General features: G+C 37.5%; 3 protein-coding genes across 6 annotated transcripts in view; all 3 read right to left on the bottom strand.

Annotated features, from left to right (window-relative positions):
• Positions 1 to 1,737, bottom strand: part of LOC112515971 (uncharacterized protein Mb2253c-like) — a 10,882-nt gene extending 9,145 nt beyond the window's left edge. Inside the window, exons 1-2 of one of the 3 annotated variants that reach the window (XM_025122959.1) lie at positions 1,628 to 1,737; positions 1,331 to 1,431 (exon numbers count right to left, since the gene is read on the bottom strand). In XM_025122959.1, coding sequence (XP_024978727.1) covers positions 1,331 to 1,417 — 87 coding nt within the window. In that variant the 5' untranslated portion in view covers positions 1,418 to 1,431; positions 1,628 to 1,737. Of the gene's footprint in view, positions 1 to 1,330; positions 1,432 to 1,515; positions 1,597 to 1,627 lie in introns of those variants that run through there. The other 2 variants (XM_025122960.1, XM_025122961.1) reach the window with 2 other exon arrangements.
• Positions 1,738 to 2,525: 788 nt separating this feature from the next.
• Positions 2,526 to 8,453, bottom strand: LOC112515957 (ankyrin repeat domain-containing protein EMB506, chloroplastic). The gene is made up of 8 exons (XM_025122943.1): positions 8,241 to 8,453; positions 6,727 to 7,139; positions 5,809 to 5,888; positions 5,574 to 5,672; positions 5,352 to 5,450; positions 4,486 to 4,584; positions 4,309 to 4,407; positions 2,526 to 2,945 (listed from the first exon to the last, which is right to left on the bottom strand). The coding sequence occupies exons 2-8, from the start codon at positions 7,121 to 7,123 to the stop codon at positions 2,844 to 2,846; spliced, it is 975 nt and encodes a 324-aa protein (XP_024978711.1). The 5' UTR covers positions 7,124 to 7,139; positions 8,241 to 8,453; the 3' UTR covers positions 2,526 to 2,843.
• A 436-nt stretch (positions 8,454 to 8,889) lies between these two features.
• Positions 8,890 to 12,946, bottom strand: part of LOC112515902 (xyloglucan glycosyltransferase 4-like) — a 5,853-nt gene continuing 1,796 nt past the window's right edge. For both annotated transcript variants that reach the window (XM_025122867.1, XM_025122869.1), the window contains 3 exons: positions 12,515 to 12,823; positions 10,618 to 11,022; positions 8,890 to 9,852 (listed from right to left, as the gene is read on the bottom strand). In XM_025122867.1, the coding sequence (XP_024978635.1) occupies positions 9,208 to 9,852; positions 10,618 to 11,022; positions 12,515 to 12,823 (1,359 nt within the window). In that variant the 3' untranslated portion in view covers positions 8,890 to 9,207. The remainder of the gene's footprint in view (positions 9,853 to 10,617; positions 11,023 to 12,514; positions 12,824 to 12,946) is intronic.

The following is a 12,946-nucleotide window of genomic DNA, read 5'->3' on the forward strand; positions in this document are numbered from 1 at the left end:
CCCATACCTAGTCTGCTACCCTGGTCCTCCATCTCCAAGTACTCCTACATGTCCTCGAAAATTTTTAAGGCTGCCATGTCCAACCTCAAGCACTGTTCTATGGAAACCAGCAAGCAACATAGTGGGAACAAATGTGTATCAGTCTGATGCAGAATAAGTCCTCAGGAGATTAGGCGGCAGAGAGAAACCCTGTACTGTTTTTTGAAAGACGGTGAAACTTTGCCACCAGTTTGTCTAAAGAAATCTGGTAATTGGCAGTAGCAGTTCGTAGGGGTGTTCAAAAACCCGGCCAACCCAACACAAAATAACTCAAACCAAACCAAACCAGCCCAATGTCTAATCGAGTTGTAAAATATTCAAACCATAGGTATTGAGTTGGAATCGGGTTTGGTCATTTGAACCCAACCCAACCCGATATCTTTTTATTTCTTAGATTTAATATGATTGTTAAATCCTTATTACTATGTACATTAGACAATTACACCATTACATACCCTCTTCATATACATATATTTTTCAATCTCTTCTCCATCTCTGTATAACTCCTTCATATATAAGTTTTAGAACATATATATGCAAATTGAGAAGAGTAGTTGAATGTGATATACTTAAGAATTACCAGATGATTAATGATGCCAAAGGAATTATGAGTAGAGAAAACAACATATTCAAGGTTAGGAGGATATTTTAATGCAACAAAGTATCAATCCGACCAACCCGCACTGTTTGGGTTGAGTTGGGTTACACTTTGGTTTGGGTTCGGATTGAGATTTTTCAAACCGCAAACAGTGGGTTGGGTTGTTCAAATGCCTTCAACCCGATCAACTCAACCCAGATCACCCTTAGCAGTTCGAACTCAAGACTTTTAATTTGGTTACGTCAAGTTCTAGAACATTTGTAGTTGTTGAATCTGAAAGAAATAAATGTTTTGGTGATGTTCAGTTTTAACTATCTCACATGCTGAAATCAAATTTTATATATGCATCATTTTTTGCATGGTAATTGGAATGACTCCGAATAGGGATGATTAGGGTACTCATTGACGATTTTGATTCTTCCAGCACCATCAATCTGTAAATTGACTTACTGTTTCGCTTGTGAATTATGCTGTCAGATGGAACTTAGTATTTGGTATTAGCTAGGGCATACTGTTAGTTCTTCGCAATCATCAATGGAGGACGACCAAGTTCGATGTAAGGTGCGTTTTGGTACACAAAAAAGCGTGTATCGAGTAACAAAGTAACTTAAAAGGACCAAGAGATCAATATAGGAAGACGATGAAGCTGAAAACCAAAAGAAAGAATAGTTCCGACTTCATAATCAACCTTACCATAGATTGGCAATCATTCAAACTCCTGTACACACCAACGATATCTCCTTTCCTCACAACGTAGAACGCGTCCGTCCCATTCTCCATTGATGATTGCAAACCTGAAAACATAATTCACCAGCGAATCAGTAAAGCCAATTTGATATAATTACATCAAAAGGAAGAATCAAAACCGTCAATCCTACCCTAATCATCCCAGTTTTCATAGTCATTTCAATTATGATTCATATCACAATAGTTCACAGAGATACAAAGATCAATGACTATAAAAACTGATTTTAGAAAGCAATTACGTACTGTTGTTGAAGCCAAGTAAATTATCAGTCCAGATAAACGGACGACTCAGGAATCACATCATTATTCATTAGTAGAAGAATTTTGGGCTAATTGTGGCGAAAGTATCGGACTTATCGATTGAGTTTTCATTCATGGCGGACGGACCACCATGGCTAGGCCCAACTCTCGCAGGCGTTGTTCATAGTCATACTAGAAAAAAAAAAATCCTCAAAATGCTATTGATTTTTATTTAATTCTTTTACTTTTTTATTATATTTTTAATCGATAAATTATAAGTTCACTGTAATTTTTTTTATAAATTAAAAAAATCATATAAATTTTATTATTATATTTTTAATCCAATAAGTAATAAAAATCCTCTTGTTCAAATGCGATGACTCCAGGCTATCCGCAAAGCAGGTGGTTGTCTTGGAATTAGTCGGCTCGCATAGCAGGGTGGATATCCAGGTTAATCAAAAATAAATTTTTAAAACTTTGTTACATCAATTGTCAAAAAAATAATATCCGTTACGCTGAATAGGAAAAAAAATCAAATTTTGTTGTGTCTTGCTAGGGGTGCTCCAAAAACAGACCAACTCAAAAAAAGTGAACCCTAGCTAACTTGATACAAAGTTGATACAAAATTAGGTTAAACCGTATCTATTGGGTTGGAATTGTGCATTTTGGTTAGGGTAATTTGAACTCAATCCAACCCGATAAATCTCACATCTTTTTATACTGTGATTTAAAATAATTGTTTAGTTTTTAATTGATATTAGCTATATTCAAAATTATATTACAATTTTAACTGTAATTTTACTTTTTTATTTGTATGAATCTTCAAAAAAAAAAATTAGTTTGTTAATCTTTTCTATATATTCTCATTTTAATTTTACTTAGTTTAAACAAAAACACTTAGTTAGATTGTAAAATGATGTACCAAAGTTTCAACTGGTACATCTCAACCCAACCCAATAAAAACGAAAACAACGTCTAAAACATACTAATTTGAGACGATTTCTCTCAAACATCATATGGATCGAATACTAAAACAACAAGACATTAACACGACATGAATTACCAACGACCCAAGCCTCCATTTGTCATTCGACTCGAGAACCATAAATGAAACATGACATCGCCTTCGATATCTTTCACTTTCAACATTAAAAACGAGGGTCATGGGCCCTGCTGTCGCCATTATGTTCCACCAGCGGGTGCACCATAAGCTGTATATCTACAATCTGTTTGCTGGTACAAGCTTCAGTAGTTTAGCAAGATCATAGGATTTGAATTCTTTCCCATAACATAAACCTACATCAAGGGGTGTTTTCCCATCCTGAAACACAATCAAATTTAGGAAAATGATTATTCGCAGGTCCACTTGGGATTAGTCGAAGTATGCACAAGCTGTCATGGACACCCACGGTTATAAAAAAAAGGACAAAACCCACTGTCCCATTCTTGTCCCATCTTGTTCCATCTATTTTGGTGGAACAAGAAAAAACCTCTTTTGTCCCATGTTGTCCCACCTTATCCCAGTTCTTGTCCCTGTCCCATGTCGCGCCAAACGTGGGATAGTGAGTTCTTGTTCTGTCCCATGTTGCGCCAAACATGGGACAGTGGGTTTTGTCCTGTCCCATGTTGCGCCAAACATGGGACAGTGGGTTTTGTCCTGTCCTGTCCTGTCCTGTCCCATCCCATATACCAAACGCAGCCTAAACGAGTAGAGGGGTGAGGTTCAAATGAGAATGACGAAAAGGTTGAGAATGTGAGAATAGATCTCAACCGTCACATGATTAGATCCAAATAACATAGTTAACCACCTTTCTAAACTTTATTTTGGTTAAAAGAGTTTTTCATAGATGGAAGGAGCACGTTTTTTAATTGAGAGGGGCGAGTTTGGAAAAGGCTTACTGAATAAGAAACTTTGTATGTCATTAAGCCACTACCAAACAGTCATGTATAGATGACCAAATAAGCCGAGTCTCACTAAGCTAATTAGATCCCACTTGGAGTAGGGTTTGAGAGGGGTAGGATGTAAGCAGATCTTACCTCAACCACAAAATCAAGAGGTTGTTTCCGTGAAAAAGCTCACGACGCACAAGCGTGTGTGCAAGCACACAACAAGATAGGTAATACGATGGGAAATATAACAAGTAGAAAAACGACTCATGACGTGTGCATGATGCAATGGTGTGCAGGCAGACATCGTAATAAGGTAAAATATGTGATATGGCGTGCAAGCATACAAATGGTCGGGGGATAAAGTTATCTCTTTATATAAGGGTGGACGTTCTTCCTTAAGAATTCACGAGATATATAAGAATCCTAGCAGCAACCATGAATGTAGATGAATTGCTAAACCATGTAGGTATTGTGTTCCATTTTTTTATGTTTCTTGCAATTCGAGCAAAAGGTTGATTACGAGCAACCCTGACTGTCCCCACATGGAACCCACACCCTAGGAACCGCATGTTAGGAGGCATTTCAGAGCTGACTCAGCAGCGGCTGAGGCTAGCAAAGGGGTTCAAGCCCGTCTCTGATTCAAACTTGAACCATTTATGTATTTGAGCAGTGTCTTCCCGCCCCCTGCCCCTTTGCCAATTGAGCTACACGCTCAAGGGCAATGTTTCTTGCAAATATAATTGTGTGTGTGTGCGATTAACGATCCTAAGCATGTTGGCATAGAATTTGCTTACCTCGGTTCTTCTTGTCTTGTCGGCTCCATTCACAAGTAGAACTTTTGCTATGTCTCTGCTTCTACTTTGCATAGCTACATGCAACGGAGTCCATCCTTCCTGTAAGGACGAGTATTTAACAGATGGAAATACCAAATTGATAAAAAAAAATTGACGGGAAAACGAATTGATATTTACATTATCAGCAACGTTCACATCAACCTTGCATTTAATCAGCAACTTCACAGTTTGCATGGCACTCACTTGAACTGCATAATGAAGTGGAGTAGCACCATCCTGTCACAAGGATATTTAGGCTATGTTTCACAAACTAGTTGATAAGCTAGTTGTTGGCTGATAAGTTAGCCGTTAGCTGAAAAGCTAAGTTTTAGCTGAAAAACTAGTTGATAAACTAATCATGTTTGGTAAAAATTAGTTGATAAGCTAGATAACAATGTAAGATGACCTAAAAGGACATGTTGAAAAATTAGCTACCTGATAAACTAATCATGCTTGGTACTCCCTCCATCCCAAATCAAGTGTCCACATTTCTATTTTAGTTGTCCCAAAATAAGTGTCCACGTATCTATTTTAGTTTGTCCCATAATAAGTGTCTACTTTCAAAATTAAGTGTGTACTTCGCTATTCTACCCTTAATTATGTGATACATAAAATTTCTCACTATTATGAAGGGTAAAAGTGTCATTCATTTACTTAAAAGTGTAATAATTACACACTCCTAAAACTGTATCATTTTCATTGTGGACATTTATTTTGGGAAGGAGGGAGTAAAAAACTAGCTGATAAGTTAAATGAAGATGTAAAATGACCTAAAAGGATATGTTGTAAAAAATTAATTGGAAAAATATAAGGGGCATAATCGACAAAAAGTGGGGAAAAACGCTGAAGCTTATTGAAATGTTACTTGAAGTATATTTTCAAAAAGCTAGCTTTATAGCTAACCAAAAAGAGTTAAGTTTATGGTTGTCAAAGAATGGCATTAGTGATTCCTAAAACAAAAACAAAGGAATAATGATATCGAAATTGAAGGAGAAGTGTCTCACCAGATCTCGAACATGAGGACTTGCACCTTTTCTTAACAGATGACTAATGACTGCCTCCTTTTTACCTAAAACTGCTTTGTGAAGAGCGGTCTGGCCATCCTGCTTGCAAATTACTACTTAGTTGCTTCAGAGAACCCAGGTGCCTGGGGGCAGGGGGGCGGGCAGGGGGGTGTAAATCTATTCACACTCTTAGAAATGATCTCGTGGACCGTACTACCTTACCTTATCAACTGCATCAATATCAAATCCATTTCCTAGAAGGCTGTCCATGAACTTTATCTGCCCTGCCAATGCCAATGTATGCAAAGGATTCCACTTCTCCTGAGTTATAAAATAATAGAAAATCAAATTTGATGCTTAAAAGTCGGTGAAAAGGAGATTATTTCCTAACAATCTCGTCATGGTCATGAGCATATTGCTTATAGAACAATGGGTTATCCAGATCCTTGAAACTTACAGTTGATATTTTGTCGAGATTGGGAGTTTCGTTCTGTTGCAAGATTGCTCTTTCTTCTGGTGTTAAAAGTTCTTCAACCTCTGCAATGATTAAAAAAATGTCGTTGAAGACAAGGCTCGATACATGAGTGTAATGAACATAGAAAAAGGGGGGAGTCTTGCACCCAACTAATATATATATATATATATATATATACAAAGGATTGTGTGAGAATAGGAGCTAAAGTGAGAAGCATAAGAAGGGATTAGGACCCTTGATCACTTTTGATCTCACCTCCACCCGTGAATTGCGTTTATCACGGGAATTGATCAGGCTCATCTCGGTGCACCGCATTAGTGTTGATTTTCGATTAGGATTGATCCAAGGGTGGAGATCCCTTCTTACCTTTCTCATCATAACTTTCATTCTCACTCGAATCCAACCCTATATATATAGGGGGCCTTCTTTTGAGAACCCATGAGATTGTGATAACCTTGAGAACTTGTGCATCATGTGCTATTTCATATTATTCTTTTTCATCCAAGACTAGATTTAGAATATTGATTAACATAAATTTGTCATCCAATGTGTTTGTTTCACATGTACTCGAATTCACAATGTGAATCGTTTTGATGTTTTTGTGAAACAAAAAATAAACGTAAAAGAGTTTCACATTGTGAACCGAATACATATGAAACAAAGACATTGTGAAACAAATATATGTTAATCAATACGTCAAATGTTATACTTCGATGGAAAAAAATAATGTGAAACAAAACTTTAAGATAGAAGTTCTCATAGATCTCATTAAATGTTGGAGTTCTCAAATGATTAAGCCCCTATATATATAGGGTTTGGTTCAGGGGAAAACCACAAAAAATAGAAAATTGAGGAACACCCTGGTAACCAATCACGGACGAAGCCGAGAAGCAAAAAAACCTTTGCAATCAATCTGGCTTGTGGACAATTTCTCCATATTAACTGGGGCGTCTGAAGTATCTCTTTCTTCCTCCCAGTCGCTTTCAAAGTCGAGATTGTTTTCTTCTGTCTCCTCCTCCTCCTCGTCCGTTTCACTATCACTACCATCGGGATCTTCCCAATTTCCTAGGTGGGTAGTGGAAGAAGTTCGATGTGGATCAATTGCGCAAACTTTTGGGTGCGAATTGCCCCCAACTGCATATATCCTACAAGTTTTTTTGCTTAAGATAGAATGACTATTCATTTGAATGAAATTGATATTGAGGCAGTTACAAGAGGCCGAAGTTATAGTGACAACAGAAGAATGTAACGCCGATCTTATTGAAGAATGTGTTGTTGAGCACGATAGTACCGCCATTTTTATGTAGCTCTAACTGCATGGAGAAGTAAATATCTTATAGGAGAAAAGCAAACTTAAAGATGCATTAAAACAAAGTATCTTTAAAAGGGGGCAGGTTCCGTTAGGAAAATTGATTAGGAACCCAGAACCGCCCACAGTGCCAAGGGTGGACCCACTCTATTGGATACGGTAGCACGGGCCACCACTTCGTTTAGAGTAAAAAATATAGGGTCGTGAGAGGTGCCACCCTATCATTTTCTTCAGTGCAACCATATATCATTTGAAACTACAATGATGACACAACTTTTCGTAGGAGAGTTGGTTTGCATGGCTTTTTCTCCCACCCTAGACCCGGGTTCGAACCCCGTTTCTTAGTTTTTAGCTTTTAATTTCAGATTTATTATGTTTCTGAAAAATTTCCAATAAAGGCTCAAACACAAGACCTCAAATATGAAAAGCAAAAAACTAACCAATAGGCCGATGATGATTTTATAAAACATATCCATATCTTTGTTTTTTATAGTCAAATGGTGTCACCACTTGAAAAAATTTCAAGGTCCGTCTCTCAAATCATCATGACGTGTAATTTATGATGAATATTCATCTGAGGAGGGGCATATGGCGTGCTGCATGCGGTCCCTGGGTTTCTAATGGAACTTCCCTCCTTTAAGAGAATGATGGCATCTATGAAACTCGAGTTTAATATTCCAATTCCATTCTAGCACAACTAGCAAAGCAATCAATACATGTGGGTTGCAATTGTGTATAAAAGCATATAGAACAACTAAAAGGTAGCAACTAGTGATTCGAATATGCAAATGATTGACATCAAAAACATGAAACGGTCAAAATGTAAATTAACCAAAATCCAACCCCAAAAACAAAAGATAAAGGTGTACGGATATGCACGTCAAACATGCAGCAACAGCAAGACCCATCTCTTTTAGACATTACGTCGAACACCTTATATGCTCATTGGGTTATAAAAACAATTACAACCCCAACAAATTTATTATACCAGCAAAATAAAAGGTGAACATACAACTTCAACAAATTAACCTCAAGATTGATCTTTTCAACACACCATCCTCACCAAAATAACCCAGAAAAGAAACCCATGTATAAGATGACATACCTTGAGGCACTCAGAAACGGCTACGTTTTAATTGGGTCAAATCTGCCTCAATTCTTCAATTGACACTAACAGATTGCTCGATTCCTCAAAAACCACTACTGACTCCTATTTAACTCTCACCCAGTTGCGTTTTTGGCCCAGCCGGTTGAATCAAGAAACGGAAGTCTGGGGAATGCGTATGTTATTTATATCTATACTTTAGGATCGCTTATAAAAACTACTTGACTTATTCTGATAACAAGCATTTTTGAGTTTTGGATAAAGTGCTTTTGGATAAAGTGTATTTGATAAAACTGTCTCTGGGAATTGATCGGTAGGTATACATAAAAGCTCCTTCGTAAAAACTTGGTGAATGCAACTTTTCATATCATTAAGCCACAGTTATTGTATAATTGATCGAATAAGCTGGAAGTCTCGTTAAACTGCTTAAAAAACAAGCCATAAATTACTTTCTATATCATTAAAATATCAAACATAGATAGTTGACCGAATAAGTTGTGAGTCTTGTTAAGCTCATTAAGTTGCTAACAAACAGGACAACTGTAATCTCTTTCCGAACCCAACAATTAATAGTTGAAATCAGGCCAATTTTTCACCGTTCAGATGCATCCGAGAAACCCGGTTCGCAACAAAAATACGACACAAAATATTAGGTGCCGATCAAATGCAGCACGAAACGAATCTTTTTATATAGCAACGCCTTTCGGCAAGTATCGGGTCCTATTAACTAAACAACGATCGAAGAATTAACAACACTTGTGATTAATTATACAAAAAACGTAACAAAAAATTAACTCCAATATCGTTTCTAGTATCGCTCTATATCCAGTGGGACGATTACCTTATTGAATAAGTATTTACTCGATTCGTGTCCCCGAACCCTGCGGTCGTAGAAAAACCCCATGACCCGACCATTTTCTGTATTCTTTCATTTTTCTAACAACTTTCCAGATCGAAAAAACGGTTCTCAATTCACTTGCTCGCCGATCAAATCGAGCCCGACCGCTAAAAACGACAAACCTTGGAACAACAAGAAATAGAAATGGATTCCATGAGCTGATAGAAGACTTCTTGTGGCAGCAGTAAGCAGTAGAAAAGCAAGTGCAAGTTCTTTTCTATAAATCCGGTTCTTCTTCTTTTCGATTTCGACGACCGGAGTCTCTTGTTCCTTCAATTTTCCGAGCATTTCGAGCCCGGATTCCGATAACCGTCTCTGGATTTTCTCTTCGTTGAAACTCTTGGATTCCCGCTCTGCAAATGCCAAGAGATCGGATTCCGACGACCGGCCGGTTTTCTTGGTGACGACCCACTCGTAGGCGCTTCCGAGCTGGAAGAGGCCGGAGACCATCGCGTTGAATTTGGTCACGGACATTGTGTTTTCGAAGAGCAGGTATGGCATCAAGAACGGAAATGATTTTGGTGATGGGAGGATGTTTAAGATCGACATGGTAACGGGGACGTAACAGATAACCCAAATCGGAAGTTCGGCTTCGGGTATGAACATTGTTAGCGGAAGAATCACACAGAATAGAGTGAACGAGTAAAATGGTAGAATCAGTTTCCGCAAAAGAAAGAACAGGAAGATCAAGTTCGCCTTTTTCCACTTCGATATCTACAAGAAGATCAGAACTAGATAAGTTAGTTGTTGGCTGATAAACTACCCGTCGGCTGATAAGCTGAAACATCAAATGTGTACTAATAAGCTAACTTTTAGTTGTCAGCTGTTAAGCTTACTGTTAACTGATAAACTAGTTATAACAGATAAAAAGGTGGAAAAAATCCACGGCTTATCAAAAGTAGCTTTTCAAAAAGCTAGCTTATGGCTAAGCAAACGGAGCTTAGAAAATAAGCTAGCTTTTAGGTGTAAAGTTAGCTGAAAAACTAGTTATGTTCAATAAAAACTAGCTGATAAAGTAGATATCAATATAAAATGACTTAAAAGGACATGTTAAAATATTAACCCAACAAAAAAAACAGGTTTAGGGGAAAACCGCAAAAAATTAAAAAAACTGAGAAAAACCCTAGTAACCGATTATCTGTACGGTATGCACATGTATATACAAGTAACTTGTAAGTAGTTTTTCCGGTACGCACATGTGCATAACATACAAATGAACAGTTATTAGGGTTTCCTTCAATTTTTCATTTTTTTGGGTTTTCATCTAAACCTCCCTCTACATTATATATATACAAGGGGAATAATTTGGAAAAAAAATGGAAAAAGAAGCCCCTGAGAGTTTATTGAAACGCTACTCGAAGTAATTTCTAAAAAGCTGGTATATGGCCAACCAAACGGGACTTTTGCAATAAGTTGTTTCATCGTATAACACTTGACGGATTTCAAGATTTGAAAATAACCGGTTAAATCTTAACGAACCTTGGAAGAAAGGATAGCAGGAAGGCAAAGTCGGAAGAGTTGCATAGGACCCGAATGCCATCGATGTTGTTGTTTCTTATAAGCTTCATAAGACTCCGGCAATTCACAAAGAACTTTGACATCGTTAAGGTAAATGAACTTCCATCCGTTCAAATGTGCTCTAATGGCAATATCCATATCTTCGACTGTCGTTCTTTCAAGCCAACCACCGGAATCTTCTAGAGCTTTGATCCTCCAAACTCCCGCCGTACCATTGAACCCAAAGAAGTTGAGAAAATGGCCATTCACTTGTTGCTCGACTTCAAAATGGAAGCACAAATTGATATTTTGTAGCCTTGTGAGTAAATTTTCATCTTTGTTCACGAATGACCACCTCGCTTGAACAAGACCCAAGTCCGGTTTTCCCTGAAATCACCAAAAAATTACAGATTATAAGAACCGAAGATCCTTAATCACCAACAATGGTGGTCGTGGTGCAAGAATGCTGCAAAGTTGTCCTTTTAGGTCATTTTACATTGTTATCTAGCTTATCAGATGTTATTTATCAAAAATGACTAGTTTATGTGTTACCAACTAACTTATTAACCAACAACTAGTTTTCCAGCCAACAGCCTTGGGGGTTGTTTGGTTGATTATCCATTAAGCCTTGTATGGATAAAGTTGTTTATGTGTATTAATCCGTCTGTATAGATTGAGAACGTTTTTGTTTTGGAGGGTTTTTTCATAGATGAAAGGAACTTGTTTTTTAATTGGGAGGGGTAGGTTTGAAAAAAAAAACTTGACTTTCTGCATAAAGTTACTCCTAGAAGCTTACTGAATAAGTCAATTTCTATATCATAAAGTCACTACCAAACGGTGATCTATTGCTGACCAAATAAGTTGTGAGTCCCATTAAGCTCATTAAGTTGCTAACAAACAAGCCCTTAGTAACCCGAACCAACCACAAAGGTTGTTTCAGTGACTTGAACCAAAAAAATGTTTGTTTCAGTGACTCAAACGACTCACGAGAACGGTTATCAACAGACACGAATAGAAAAAAATCCCTTGAAAAACAAAAAGAAGGTTCCAACATATATATCAAAGGAGAAATGGTCCAAGTCTTACTAATGAGAACTCTAACACACCTCCTCCCTCCAGCTAACGCTAGACGGGGAATGTTAGTGTCCCTAGAGTGGTAGACCTTGACTTTCATACCATGTGAGAATACGTGAAACCCTCATCAAGGTAATCTCCAAAAAAAGCCCTTCAGAAAAAAGAAGGTCCCAACATATATCAAAGAAGAAATGGTCCAAGTCTAACTGATGTAAGACTCCAACATGCCTTCTCCCCTCCAATTATGGCTACACAGGCAGTGTCAGAGTCCCTAGAATGGTAAACCTTGGCTCCGATACCATGTGAAAATACGTGAAACCCCCATCAAATTACTATGTAAAGAGCCCTTGAAAAACGAAAAAACGGTTCCAACATATATTAAAGAAGAAATGGTCGCCTCCCCCTCCAACTGAGGCTAAAAGGGTATAGATTGCCCCAAAGTGTCGAGTCCCTAGAGTGGTAGACCTTGGTTCTGATACCAAGGTGAGAATAATAGAACCCATCAGATTACTCTCCAAAAAGACCCCTTCTGAACAAAAAGAAGGTTCCAACGTATATCAGAAAAAAGAAATGGTCAAAGTCTAGTTGATGTAGAACTCCACATCCCGTCCAACCGAGACTAGAACGGGAACAAATTGCAGTCTCGAGTCCCTAGACCGATAGACCATACCATGGTGCATTAGGTCTCCCCATTCTTGCAATATATATCTTTTTACCAAAACAGAAAAGTTAAATAGTTTCTAAATATAGAAAGTATGCATACCCATGATCAATTATTGGTGAAAACAGTCTGTATGGTTGTTACCTTAAAGTGAGGAACTGTCTGAATAAGGAAATCAGGATTAGGTTGGAAGTCTGCATCCAAGATGGCAACAAATTCATAATTATTCACATAATCACAACACATGGCTGAATGAAGATTTCCAGCTTTATATCCTGTTCTTAGAAATCTGTGTCTGTAGATTATATTCACCCCTCTCTCTTTCCATGAATTCACTTCATTTCTGATCAACATCTGAAGCAATTCATCACTTGAATCATCCAAAACTTGAATCAAAATCCTATCTTTTGGCCAATCCAATTGGCAAGCAGATCCAATTGATTGTTGATACACCTTCATTACACAAAACCCACAAAAATTATCAGTAAAAAGATCAAAAATAATCGATTGTTGTTGGAATTTGATTGATATCCCAAATATCAACACCTTCATTACACAAAACCCACAATATTATCA

This window comes from Cynara cardunculus, assembly GCF_001531365.2.
Source record: "Cynara cardunculus var. scolymus isolate 2C chromosome LG 7, CcrdV1, whole genome shotgun sequence".
Taxonomy (NCBI): domain Eukaryota; kingdom Viridiplantae; phylum Streptophyta; class Magnoliopsida; order Asterales; family Asteraceae; genus Cynara; species Cynara cardunculus.

Excerpts from the sequence above, each read along its gene's own strand:
- LOC112515957 (XM_025122943.1), bottom strand. The coding sequence starts at position 7,123 with ATGGCGGTACTATCGTGCTCAACAACACATTCTTCAATAAGATCGGCG. Across the intron at positions 5,889-6,726 it reads AAGCCAGATTGATTGCAAAG|AGGTTGAAGAACTTTTAACA; the intron begins GTTTTTTTGCTT and ends TAATCATTGCAG. Across the intron at positions 5,451-5,573 it reads ATATTGATGCAGTTGATAAG|GATGGCCAGACCGCTCTTCA; the intron begins GTAAGGTAGTAC and ends ATTTGCAAGCAG.